The following is a 12,820-nucleotide window of genomic DNA, read 5'->3' as shown; positions in this document are numbered from 1 at the left end:
CTTCCTCTGCGGCCTGTGTCAACCACAGCCACGTCAGATGATTTAAAGCCTCGTTCCTCGATAAGGTTGGCGAGGCATTTTCAAGGTTCATTTGGAAGGTAGAAACAAGGATTGCTGTTACAAACGTACGGCCCCATTGAGACGCCGGAGACCTAAATCTCCCCAACACGAGGCTATATTTCTGGGCATCCCATATGGAGTATTTGGCAGCATGGTCCCAGGGAAACCCAGGCCTTCAACGACTCCAGATTGAACAACAGGCAGCAGGCCAAATTAATCTGGCAGGGCTCCCACAGTGCCCAGTTGATCTACTGCTCACCTCCAGTTGTAAAGGGCTTGGTTAACAGGGGAGATGTGCAAGCCTGGGAGCCGCGAGAAGGAGATAGAAGGTGCTGCTCACATTGCTGGCCCTGCCTGAGAAAGTTAGTTTGCAAAAGGATGGCTTTACATGTGCTAATTACCTCATTTCAGAGCCCCTGAGATGTATTCAGAATATATATAAGCAGTTCTGTATAGAAATAGCCTTTATTGGTGTGTGTGCACTGTGAAATAAAACTAAATAAAATAGGAGCCAAGCACAGGATACTAAAAGTGATAAGATCGAATCTCATAATAGAGTCTGAAAAAAATATTTAATGATAAGCAAAGTTATGACCTGACATCACATGGCCTGAAGTTGCACCAAGGTAAGTTTAGGATGGATAACAGGAAAAACTTCTTTTCAGAAAGGGTTGTTAAGCACCAGAATAGGCTGCCCAGGGAGGTGGTTGAGTCACCATCCCTGGCTGTGTTTAAAAACCATTTGGATGTGGTGCTCAGGGCCATGATTTAGCGGAGGGTTGTTAGAGTTAGGGTAGGATGGTTAGGTTGTGGTTGGATTCGATGATCTTTGAGGGTCTTATCCAAGCTGAGCAATTTTGTGATTCTATGATTCTATGTTTGCACTTCTGGATGCGTGACACAAGATTAAAAAAATTGGTCTGGAAGAATCACAGAATCACAGACTGTGTAGATTTGAGAGATTAAGAGATTTTGTAGCGTGAACACTATGGAACAAAGAGCAAGTATTCTCAGATAGATTCAGGTTGTGGATGCCCCATCCCTGCAGGCATTCAAGGCCAGGCTGGATATGGTTCTGGGCAGCCTGGTCTGCTGGTTGGAGACCCTGCACATAGCAGGGGAGTTGAAATGAAATGATCATTGTGGTCCTTTGCAACCCAGGCCATTCTGTGATTCTGTGATTCAAATAAGACAGGAATTTGCCTTAAGATGTGGCAACTCTCGGTGTGACAGCAGGGGAAGGGTTATGCAGCTGACATTTCCAGACCTTTCACCTGCTGTATTCTAGCAGATTTAGATGGATGTGTCACAAAATGCTTGTTTGACTATAGTGTATCCTATTGTTCTAAGCACGTGAATGTAAAATGGGAAGCCAGTCTGCAGCACTGGCTCTACTGGCAAGGAACATAAACAGGCTCTGGGGGGTGGAATTGGAAGGTGGTTTTGAAATAATTAAATAAATTTGATTTGATGTGAATGGATTTGGGCTTGGTTCAAACTCAGCAATGAGTTATGCTTCAGATGTTGTGCAAACTGGATTACCCAGGTTTAGGGTTATTTATTTTTTTTTTCTATCAGGCATGTCAATTGCTAAATTAAAAACAAAAACAAACAACAGAAAAAAAAAAAGAATCTGTGGATTAATTTTTTTGTGGTACACCCTCAGGCTCAAAGAATGTGACAGAGCATACAGTGTAAGTACAACTGGATCCCTAGTGCAGAATAAGCACTGCAAGGAATGCCAGGGATAGCTTGACAATGCAAATAGCTTGATTTAGCAGAGCATAACAGACAAGCGGTGTATTAGATGTTCCCGACTGAGGATTTAAGCCTGTGCTGGTCTCAAGACCCACAAAAAAAAAAAAAAAAAAAAAAAAACACACAAAAAACTAAAAGGAAGACTCTAATATTATCTGTGACATGCAGCAACAGGGAGTGACGAGCTCTGTTGGGTTCTCTCGGTCACACCTCCTCCTGTGTGTTTTGTTTTCTCCCTTTTGGTGGGAGATAGCTGGTGCAGGAGAATCATATCATAGAGTCATAGAATCATAGAATGGCCTGGGTTGCAAAGGCCCACAGTGCTCATCCAGTTCCAACCCCCTGCTGTGTGCAGGTCGCCAACCAGCAGCCCAGGCTGCCCAGAGCCACATCCAGCCTGGCCTTGAATGCCTCCAGGGATGGGGCATCCACAGCCTCCTTGGGCAACCTGTTCCAGTGCCTCACCACCCTCTGGCTGAAAAACTTCCTCCTAATATCCAACCTAAACCTTCCCCGTCCCAGTTTAAAACCATTCCCCCATGTCCTATCACTATCCACCCTCACAAACAGCCGTTCCCCCTCCTGTTTATACGCTCCGTCCTTCTCCGGACTGACCCATCCCAACTCCCCATAGCTCCGCGCTGCATTCCCGCACATCCCCGTCACCCCGACGTAGGGAGGAGCCCAACAGCGCCGTTATCGCTCAGGACGTGCAGAAATAACAGCAGATAAAACTTGCTGCGCTCTGCTCCTTCCGCGATACTCCGAGCTACGGCGGCTCAGCGACCTCCCCCGGGGCAGCTCCGCTCACCGCCCCAACCCCGGGCACGCTGCCCTCCGTCCCCCGGCTCCGCCCCGTGCGGGAGGTCGGCAGTGCCCGGAGCGGCAGCGGGTCCAGGCGGGGCTCTGGAGCCGCGTGTGCCGCCCCGCCGCCATGGAGGCGCTGGCGCGGGGGCGGCGGGGGCTGCGGGAACCGGAGCCGGGAGAACCGGAGCGTGTGAGTGCCGAGGGTCGGGCGGGGGATGGCGGCCCCGGGCGGGCACGGCGGGCTCAGAGCCCCCTGGCGGCGGCGAGGAGGGGTTCTGCCCTTCGGGGTTTTGAGCCCCGGCCTAGAGGTCGTTCTAAACGCTGTTGTCGATGGGAAAGATTCTCTGCTGCTTCTTCTGCTCCCGCTGTGTGTCGTACGGAGGGACGCGTGATTGATTTTTGCACGTCGGCGCAGCGTTTCAGGGACGTCCTGCAGTATGGAGCTCCGTGCTGTAGCGCTTGCGGTGTTTGGACGCGGAGGCCTTTGGAGGCGGTGCTGCGTGGAGCGCAGCGTTCCGAATTGTGGTCCCTGGGGACCCTCCCCACTCGGGACAGCTCTCCCAGCCGCGTTCTGCACCCTTCTGGTTTCACTTTTCATAAGAAGCAGCTTCGCTGCGAGGCCTTCATCCTTTCACCAAACACACGTGTTTTCCCAGGACTTGCCAGCTGGGAGAGAGTGACAGAACATCTGCTCTGCGAGCAGCCCTGTTTTCTGCCTGTTCTGGGACATGCTGTGAATTGCTGGTGCTTGTCTTGAACTGTTTCAAGCTGGAGGTGTACCACGGTCTCTCCCTAACAAAATCAGTCATTTTGACGCAGTGCGTGGTTGCCTTTTGAGTAGCTCCCTCATTGATCCTTATTCATCACAAGCACTTTGAGCCCTGTGCTAAATGCGTTCCGTTCACAGGCAGGATTGATGTATCGATTGTTTCTTTCCTAAGAGAGAATTCCAGGAGTGAAGCCTTCCCTGCAGCCAGCTCTGCCAGCAGTTCCCACAGATCGTCTTGGCATCGCTGTGATAGGATTGTCAGCCAGCTGCTCTGTGTGCTGAATTCCTGTCACTGGTGCTAAATGTCTTAAACTCCCCCAAAACAATGCTTTGAGTTTATTTTTAATAAGCCAAATTTCCTCTGATACGTGGCAGTGAATCGTTTTTTGCTCTGTTCCTTCATCTCACACACCGTGCCGGCTCTGCTGCTGTAGCACCACGCTCTAGCTTTTAATAAAGGACAAGTTCTGCTGCAACAAAGGGAAGAGAACGTTTTCCCAATGGAAGGCAATCTGCCTTTGGAGGACCTCCTCAGACTTTTTATTATTACATTATTCACTTTCTTAGTACAATACATATTTCACTTTTTAATTTACTTCCCTTCCAAATATCCTGTATTCCTTGATAGTTGCTCCTTCCAACTGCTTTCCACAGAGGTTCCTGTTGTATTGATCCATTTTATTTTACATGATATATTCACATTTCCCATTTAGTTTCCATGCTTCTGTAGTCTGTCAGTTCCGTGGCAATACCTCTCCCACCTGTGAGATCCTAAATGAGATGGAATGTTGTTACTCCTTAAACAAACTTTGTTTGGAAAGTTATTTCAAAAGCATGTACATCTCCTTGGGATTCAGTCAGAGCCAGACCCTGAAATGCCTGCATCAGTTCTGATATTTCTCATTATTATTAATGTGCTGCTACAGTTTCAAGGAGCATCCTAGTGCAGTCACAGGTCAAGGGCTGTTCCCTTCTTAGGGATCCTGATTTGTGCCTGCCTCACAGCTGCCCCACAGCTGCCCTTTACCCTTCTGGGTTCATGACATGCTTTGCACAGTGAGGCATTATCTCAGCAGACCTCCAATCTTGCATGGGATGCCAAGAACTGTGAGAAAGGCATCCCCACTTAACACAGCCCGTGCTCCAGAGTTGGAGCGATTTGCAGGAAATCCAAAAGTCCTTCAACACCAGGTAGCAGTTGAGGTGAGAAGCAGGAAGCTGATTGGGTAGCAGAGGAAAGCTGTAAGAAGGTGACAGTTTGTAGAAAAAGACACAAATAAATCATTACAAAAGATGTCTTCATAGCTGTCTGACTTGGCTGCAGGGTTTTCCTTCCGTTTCCGTGATTTAATTAGCCGTTTCTAAGAACTTCCCATGATCTGCTCCTTTGATAAGCCCCATCTGAAATTAGATGCTAATGAAAGGTGACGTATCCTCTTTTCCCACCGGCGTTCTCTCCCCACTTTCTGAAACTGAGGCTCAGAGACGTTTAGTGAGATCCACACATCTCCCTGCTCATCCAGCGCCAGGCACGGTGCTCCATGCAGTGTTTGTGCTCTGGCCTTGTGCTTGCCATTTACTAACTCACTGTACTGACAGTTCTTCCCAGTGAATATAAGATCCCTGTCAGTCATAAACAAATCCTGCAGGCTTGTACCCAATGGCCTATGCCTTGTAAAGACACGCATATATTCCTTTTTACTCTTTCAGAAGCGAGTGTGCAAGCCCTTAGAAGCTGTTCCAAATGAGGTTGATGCTCGCCTCATTGACTGTGCTATGGAGCTGGATTCTAAACAGAAAGTCTCCTCTGGCTGTGGTCCTTGGGCTACAAAGACAAAGCAAAGCTCTATGGTATGTTTACGCTGTCAACACATCTATTTATTAGAACGCATTTAAAGTCAGTTTTGTAATAAAATTGCAAGTAATTGTTGTGTTTTTTGTTTGTTTGTTTGTTTGTTTTTATGGTTCTGTACGTGTTTTTATTAATTAGATTTTTGAAAACCAAGGAAGCAGAAGTACTGCCCAGCCTTGCCCAAGATGTATTGCTGGAGAATCTGTAAGTATATTAACCTTCTTTCTGTGGCATAAAAGATAGACTTGTTCTTAAGTATTAGATCCATAAAACATAAAGTTAATAAAAACCACAATTACATTTCTCAGGAATAAAGCATGTAAATAAAAGAAGGCAGATTGATTTAGCATTTCAGAGGTATGCCAGCAGAGCACAAACTAATATGTTTTCAGCAGCAGTTGGAAAATATGGAGACTGCAAACACATTTTTCACATTCACACTAAAAAGCAGAGTTTAGGAAGTAACTGAAGCAAACAGTAACATACAACTTCCTCTACCTTGTTATTATGTCTTCTTTGATTTACGGAATCATAACAAAATACTCAGGATTCCCATTCTGTTTCTTATTGTTTCCTCTAACTCGATAGTTCCTTTCCAAAGAGCAGATATACAGCATAGCATCTTACACTGCAAACATACTAGACCCAGCTTTAAACAAGCTGGCTAAGGAACTAGTAGCCAGCAAAGCTCGGCTCAGACAGCTTGACATTTCAGAATAGCAGTGCAAGCCTTTGGACAGCTGAGTATTGCTGTCCTCTGGGCCATCCTGATATGGAAAATAAGCTGGGTAAAACCAGCTTTTTTATTTGTGTAGGCTGTAATCAACAGCTGGAATTTGGCACAGCATAATATGGAAGAACACTGCAGTGGTAGTGCTGGAATCTCCCACTAAAGGTTATGGTTATCTTAAGTACTTTCTGCTTTACTATTCATTAAAGGCCAAGCCTCAAGAGAGAACGGCTGAGAACAGTGAAGGAGGTTATGGTGCTCCTCCAGTTTCAGTTGTGCAGATTTTCATAGAATCACAGAATGGCCCAGTTTGGAAGGGACCTCAAGGATCATGAATCTCCAACCCCTCCCCCCGCCACATGCAGGGCCACCAACCTCCACATTTAACACCAGCCCAGGCTGCCCAGGGCCCCATCCAACCTGGCCTTGAACACCTCCAGGGATGGATGGGGCATCCACAGCCTCTCTGGGCAGCTGTTCCAGCACCTCACCACTCTCATAGGAAAGAACTTCCCCCTGACATCCAACCTCAATCTTCCCTTCTTGACCAACCAAAGTTTCAGAAGTCTCTTAAGCCTATGGGAGCTGAAAAGGCATTTACTGTGTAACAACCTTCAAATCATAATTAGGAACCCGGATGCCTTAGGATATATAATTCACCTTTTCAACAAGCATTCATTTATTTGGGTGTAATGGATGACTTCTAAATGCTTTTGAACTTCAGCTGTAAGAACCAAGGGAGGGAAACTGCTGACTGTACTCAAGGAGAGCTGGAATCTCAAAAGTAAAGAATTTTCCCGTTTAACTGTCCTGTGCTGTCAATATAGTGACTCAAGTCGATGTTATAAACATTTGGAACCCTTGGATAGCTACTTGCTAGACTTCTTGCTGAATTAGACTCATATCATGAGTTGAAATAGAAACTGCTTTGCTCATAGCAGGCTGATCTAAAATGCGACTGACTCAGATTCTGCTTTCCTTGGTGTTCCCTGTAGCGGTGCCAAAGTTTATCGACGTCTGTTGTGTGATGACAAATACCAATTAGAGTTCAAGGAGCAAGATGGAATAATCAAGTTAGCGTGTATATATATATGCAGTTCTCCATTATTTGAGTCATGGACCTGGAACAATCTGGATGAAAGAAGTGTGTGACTGCTTTTGCAGCCGTGGTGTGCTTTTGCAGAGGGGAGGGATTCTTTTTGACTCTGGCTTTCAGTCAGCAGGGCTTGTTAGTTTAGACATAATGCCAGACACAAAGGCAGGGCTAGAGCAACCGGGATTGTGTTCTAGTGCAGCTGAATGCGTGCTGTGCTGAGCTCATAAAGCCATCCTGATAGAAGCTGGCTCACGTGGGTGTCCTTGCATCCACAGCACAATTCATCCACAACTCCTCTAGCTGTGGGAGAAGTGATTGTACAGATTTGTCAGTTGTGTTTCCTTCAGACCATCAGTTATTTGCAGCCATGCCATGATAGATAACACGGTTACATCGGATAAATTTAGTAGGACTTATGTTAGTAATATGTTCATTCTTAAAATAATAAAAAGCCTATATTGAGAATAAAATGTGTAGTAAGCTGATAATTTTCTTCAGAATTAAAATTTCACCTTGGGAGAATGAACTTGTCACAATGAATAAGATGCATCATGAAAGTCCTTCAGAACAGCTGAGATGTCCCTAAGGGAAGAGCCTCCAGGTAGCAAAATAAATAATGTTGCAATGCTTGTTCATAGTAATAATGTTAAAATTCTCTAAGAAACTGTATGCTACTGATGAGAGGGAAATTCAAAAACATAAAAGCCCTGGAGTAAGGCAAACAGAATACAGGCATACAGGACTGAGACGATTCATCTTGCATAGTCTTCTCAGCATTGTAGTTTGCATGAGGAACCTCATTCACACCAGCTTTCCTGAAAGCATTTAAGTCTCTGTTTCTACACTGTATGCTATGATTTTCAAAGTGTATTCAAAGGGAATATCACTTCTTGACTTGCTCTCTCAACATTGAAGCTTGTTTTTGTAGACACGATCACTGCATGTGTTTCAGAAGGGACAGCAGAAATGCATTAAGCCACAGTTTGAGATGAGAGCAGTACTGAATTTGCAGTTGTTTTTAACCTTTGTCCATGAGTTGTTTGGGAAAGCAGAGAGCATTTGAGGTGCTGTCAGCAGAACTGTCCATTTCTTTTACAGTCACATTTGAAAATGGATACTGAGAAAAAGCTTCAGGTTTTGATAATCTTGTCACATACCATTTTGTCATTTCAGGGACACTTCAGTCACATCCTGGGCTGCTAGAGATCGACAGACTGCAGATAAGCAGTGCTGCTTCCCCTGTTGGAGTCTGGAAATGCACCTGTGAGCAGCGTACAGCTGGAGTACGTTCACTCGTGGCAAACATTCAGCATGCTGCTCTATGCGTTACTCCTCCATCACGCAGTTGGATGCCACTGTTTTTACACTTGAAAAAATGCCTTTGTACTGAAGGTATCTCACATGTATGAAAGAATATGTTTTTGATTTAACTTTTTGGAGCAGTTAAGCTGATTTGGCCTTTGGCCCAGTCTTCACCTGGCACTGGACCAAAGGCCATGCTGACAAAAGGTTTTTCACTGTCTCACTTAGGCACTTTCTCTGATGCTCATGAAGGTTGTCCTTGTGTTCACATTGGTACTGGGCCTGCCTTTTGGCTCAATTGTACATAAGCAGGAAGAAATGGGAGGACTCTTCAGCTCTAGATAGAGAGCTGATCAGCTTGACTGCTGTGTAAAGGCCAGTGAAAACCCTACTGAAACTTATTTTGTTGTAAAATCCAGAATATGCATCCATTTCAGGTATCTTTTCTACATGTCAAACTCTAACTTGATTTACAAGAAGCACAGTTTGTGAATGTGACAGATAACTATCTGAAAGAAAAAAATCAGTGTTATTTGAACAACATTATGATGCAAAGGTGAGCGGTGCTTCAGATCTACGCAGTCCTTTCAAATTGCTGAAGATACCATCTGATGCTCTGGGATTCCTTTCTTTCCAACTGTTGTGATACTAGAACAGGTCTGTTTCAGCTTGTTACCCAACTTGATCTTATTGGCTTGCCACAAATAATTTAATCAACATTTGGGCAGTCTGCAATCCTATGTAATTTTTGAACACCTGCAGGTTTTAAACTTTTAAGGCATCCAAGTTGTGTTATTTGGATGTGACACTTCAGTGGCTGCTCTGGAATGGAGCTGGCTGCTGTCCAGAACAGAATAGCAGTATGCTTACCTTATGCATTGGATAGAAATTGCTGTGACCTGCCAAAGCTCAGGAAGAAAGCAATCTCCACTGACAGGAGAAGTGTCCCCTGTTTCCATGGAGCCTTTGGGCAGGGTTCAGCCCACCAGCAGCAAGGCAGGCAGAACAGCTTCCAGCCTCTCCTGCTCTGAGGGCAGTTCTCAGTGTAGATTAAAATGGTAGCTCTGGAGTTGCAAAAGTCTCGTAACAAGTCTTTAAAGGTCACTATCCCAGTGGTGTTTATCACAACATAAAATTCTTAGAGAAATCTTATCATAGTCCTAGAACACTTCCCATATCGTGTGTGGAGCTGTAGCTGTAGTGTGAGCACTGAGTTGACTTTTATTAACAAGATATTCTTCCTAAGTAGATGAATATCATATGAATACTGAATTCAGTTAAGTGACAGGTGGGGAGATAAGTTTATTAAGCAGAGCTGCACTAAACTGACACCCAGAAAGTTTAGTTAGGAAAGAATAGATATCCTCCAATCCCATACGAATTTTAGATCCCTTGGAAATGAATCATTGCAAACTGGGATTGGACTGGATGATCTCCAGAGGTTCCCTGACCCCTGTGATTCTGTGGTTCTTCCAGTTGTTTCAAACACCCCACAGTTTCCTTCAGTGACATACAGTCTGCTCAAAGATCAGATCACTGAGAGAATCACAATGGTTGTGTTACTTTGAAGGTAAGAAATTCAACTTGAGCTCTCTAGCTCCCAGTACAGGTTGATACAATCAATAGTGTCTATTCAAGCTAGAAAGGAACATATGCTCAGTTGAAATGATAGCAGTGCATGAGCAAATTCCCATATCCTTATAATAGAGTTTATCAACTAGTGCAAAATAGTAAAGTAAAATGGTTTCTAAACACACTGTTTGCTCTGCAACTGCATATTTGTTACTGGGTAGCTAGGCTGTATTTTGTGGGCAGTTCATTTTTACAAGAGTTTCCAATTGTTTTTTAGCCATGTCAGCCAAGAGAAAAGATGGCTGAGCTTCAGTTTCTGTGCTGTAAAAACTGAAATAGTTACTTTGAATGTAGAAGGCTGAAAGGTATCTAAAAGTTTAGTCACTGCAAAATGACTCAGAACTTATTGGGTGTCACTGAGTTCAATGCTTGAAAGCAGCTGTTAGCAGAACAGTATGCAGTCAAAATTTAAGGTGTCTTAAGAAGAGAAATGACACTTGGACTTGTTCATGGAGAAGTTTTCTGCTAGAATATATTGGACCAAAGCAGCACCATATTGCTTTTAATGCACAGGCAATACACTATGAACCATCAGACCGAGAGGATGATTTCCCATTTAAATAGATAGCAGTGCATATATTTCTTCTGTTAGCTGAAAACCTGACTGTATTTTAGTCAATAGAATGCAGTCAGAATGAGAAGTCTTTACAATCCTTGTAGCTCCTATCATGCTCTTTCCAATCCTTCTCCTTTCAGGGTAACCACTACTTGGTTGTTGTAAGGTGCCACCATACATAACTCACAGGATTGGTCATAGTTCCTCCTGGCTGCATTACAGAGCCCTGATGAAGTCATACTCTGTTCGATTTTAATGTAATTATCTCCTATCAGTCTTCTCATCATTACTGTGCACTGTGCAGGTATTTTATTACACTGTCCACAGTGACTCTCAGCTCTGTCCTTGCAGATTACTGCATCTCTACAGCTCAAGAAAATAGGAGAACTTTGTACTATTTTTAACCTGCAGTGTGAACACGGTTACCTTCTTTGCACTGTTCAAAATGTAGCGCTGCGTTTTGTATCAGATCTAATTGATGAGTAGTTCTGTTATTCGTGTGTATACTTCAAATATCTAAATGCTATAGAAACAGGAGTAAAATTGTCCCAGGTTGGGTCTTTATCTAACTGCAGCCTTTTGCATTCCCCAGGAACACAATACAGGGTATGTCAGAGCAATTCTATGGCCATAAGAGGGCTGGATGGGCCGGGTGCAGCCGTCATCTGCGTGCCCAACAGCAGCTGGGGAAAGGCTGAGAAAAGGACAGGCATTGAATGGGAACACTTCTTACAACAGGGAGAACAGTATTTGATAACATGTTTTGTTCTGGGAAACCCTTTTTTTTATCTCGCAGCTCAGACTTGACCACCACAAATCACAATTACTGAACTACTGATAGTTTCCAGCAGTATTTTTGCCTTCATACTTAATACAAAAACGTATTGGGCATCAGGAGAGCGTCATACCTGAGTTTTCCTTCTTAAGTAAACATTGGCTTCATCACTATTTAAGAAGTATTTCTAGTGTGACTGCAGTTCAGGTGTGTGTGTGCTCCTGCTTGATTAGCAGAGAGTGGAGATACTCTGTCCAGTTTTGATAGCAGCTCCCTCCTTTTTGGTAGTCCTCGAGTTGGCTTGGAGTTAAAACATAAACCAACAAGAAACCACTTTCTGCACAAACTTCACAGTGAATCCTATGGAAGGATGTGATTGCTTGCCCCATGCCTTGTAATGGACTAGATGCATTTATACATCAGCCATGGCACAAATGAGTTGCAGCTGAAATAGTTCAGCATAGTGAAGACTTGCTGTTTGATTCAATAGACGTGCTGTATTTGCAATCTGCCTCAAGATTTGCTCAGGCAGAATCACAGAGTGCTGCAGCAGGTGCAGCTGAGGGCCGTGCAGCTGGGGATGGTGAATGTTCCCTTAAAGCAGATGGGTGTCAGATCTGCAGCAGAACCTCAGCACTACTTTTGTAGGACTTTTCTTCACCTTGTACAACTATGCCATTTTGGTTTGTTGATAAATACGATTCTTTATCTTTCTTAATGCTGTGGTTTGTACACAAAACAACCTAAAATATACTTTATTTAGGTGTATATAGTGAAGCATACAATCAGTTTTTAATTCAGATGAAAATGATACAATATTTTTAACTTTGTATTTTATAAGTTGTTGCAAAAGCAGAAGCATTAAACCCACCTTTGGCTACAGTACGAACTGTCTGGTTTTGTTCTGCCATTAATAATTGAACTGCGTTCTGCAGGCACCGAGGCACCAAGGTAAATAAAAGGGTTTGGGGTTTATATACTATGTAGCTTCATTTGTACAACGTAGCCCACCCTGTTCTTCCCCTCGCTGCCCAAAAACATGAATGATACACAGAATCGATACTTTGAAACAGCATAATTTCTCTGCAGGTTTGGCTTAATGGGGAGTTAAACATCCACATTTCTCAGCTCATCTCCACCTGCCTTTCCAGAATTTGTTTTTCCTCACCTAATTGGAGCACCTTAGCATCAGACCTACGTTCCTGCAGATTTAGATAGAAATGGAGGTGTCAAACTGCCTTGGGAATCTAAGCTCTGACCTCCTTGGATCTCACTGCTTTATATAGATTATCACTCTGCTCCATAGCTGCGTGGTTCCAAAGCCAAGTTCCCTCAGCCAGTGCTGCATGCTGGGCAGCGCTGCAGCTCTGAGACCCCCCAGCCCAACCCTCCCATGCCCACTACCCACGTTCCTCAGTGCCACATCCCTGCAGCTCTGAACACCTCCATGGACAAGGACTGCCCAAAGTGTAACCTTGGTCAC

At 44.3% G+C, this 12,820-nt stretch overlaps 1 protein-coding gene across 1 annotated transcript; it reads left to right on the top strand.

Moving 5' to 3' along the window:
• The first annotated feature begins 2,492 nt into the window (after nt 1–2,492).
• On the top strand, nt 2,493–12,222 carry C8H10orf143 (chromosome 8 C10orf143 homolog). Its single transcript, XM_031597301.2, has 4 exons — nt 2,493–2,815; nt 5,105–5,245; nt 5,385–5,450; nt 8,246–12,222. The coding sequence occupies exons 1-4, from the start codon at nt 2,753–2,755 to the stop codon at nt 8,273–8,275; spliced, it is 300 nt and encodes a 99-aa protein (XP_031453161.2). The 5' UTR covers nt 2,493–2,752; the 3' UTR covers nt 8,276–12,222.
• Nucleotides 12,223–12,820: the final 598 nt, after the last annotated feature.

The sequence above is a fragment of the Phasianus colchicus genome, chromosome 8 (assembly GCF_987193195.1).
Source record: "Phasianus colchicus chromosome 8, bPhaCol1.hap1.1, whole genome shotgun sequence".
NCBI classification, from domain to species: Eukaryota; Metazoa; Chordata; class Aves; order Galliformes; family Phasianidae; genus Phasianus; species Phasianus colchicus.
This window is presented reverse-complemented; position numbering and strand designations above follow the sequence as displayed.

Excerpts from the sequence above, each read along its gene's own strand:
- C8H10orf143 (XM_031597301.2), top strand. The coding sequence starts at position 2,753 with ATGGAGGCGCTGGCGCGGGGGCGGCGGGGGCTGCGGGAACCGGAGCCG. Across the intron at positions 2,816-5,104 it reads AGCCGGGAGAACCGGAGCGT|AAGCGAGTGTGCAAGCCCTT; the intron begins GTGAGTGCCGAG and ends TTACTCTTTCAG. Across the intron at positions 5,246-5,384 it reads AGACAAAGCAAAGCTCTATG|ATTTTTGAAAACCAAGGAAG; the intron begins GTATGTTTACGC and ends TTTATTAATTAG.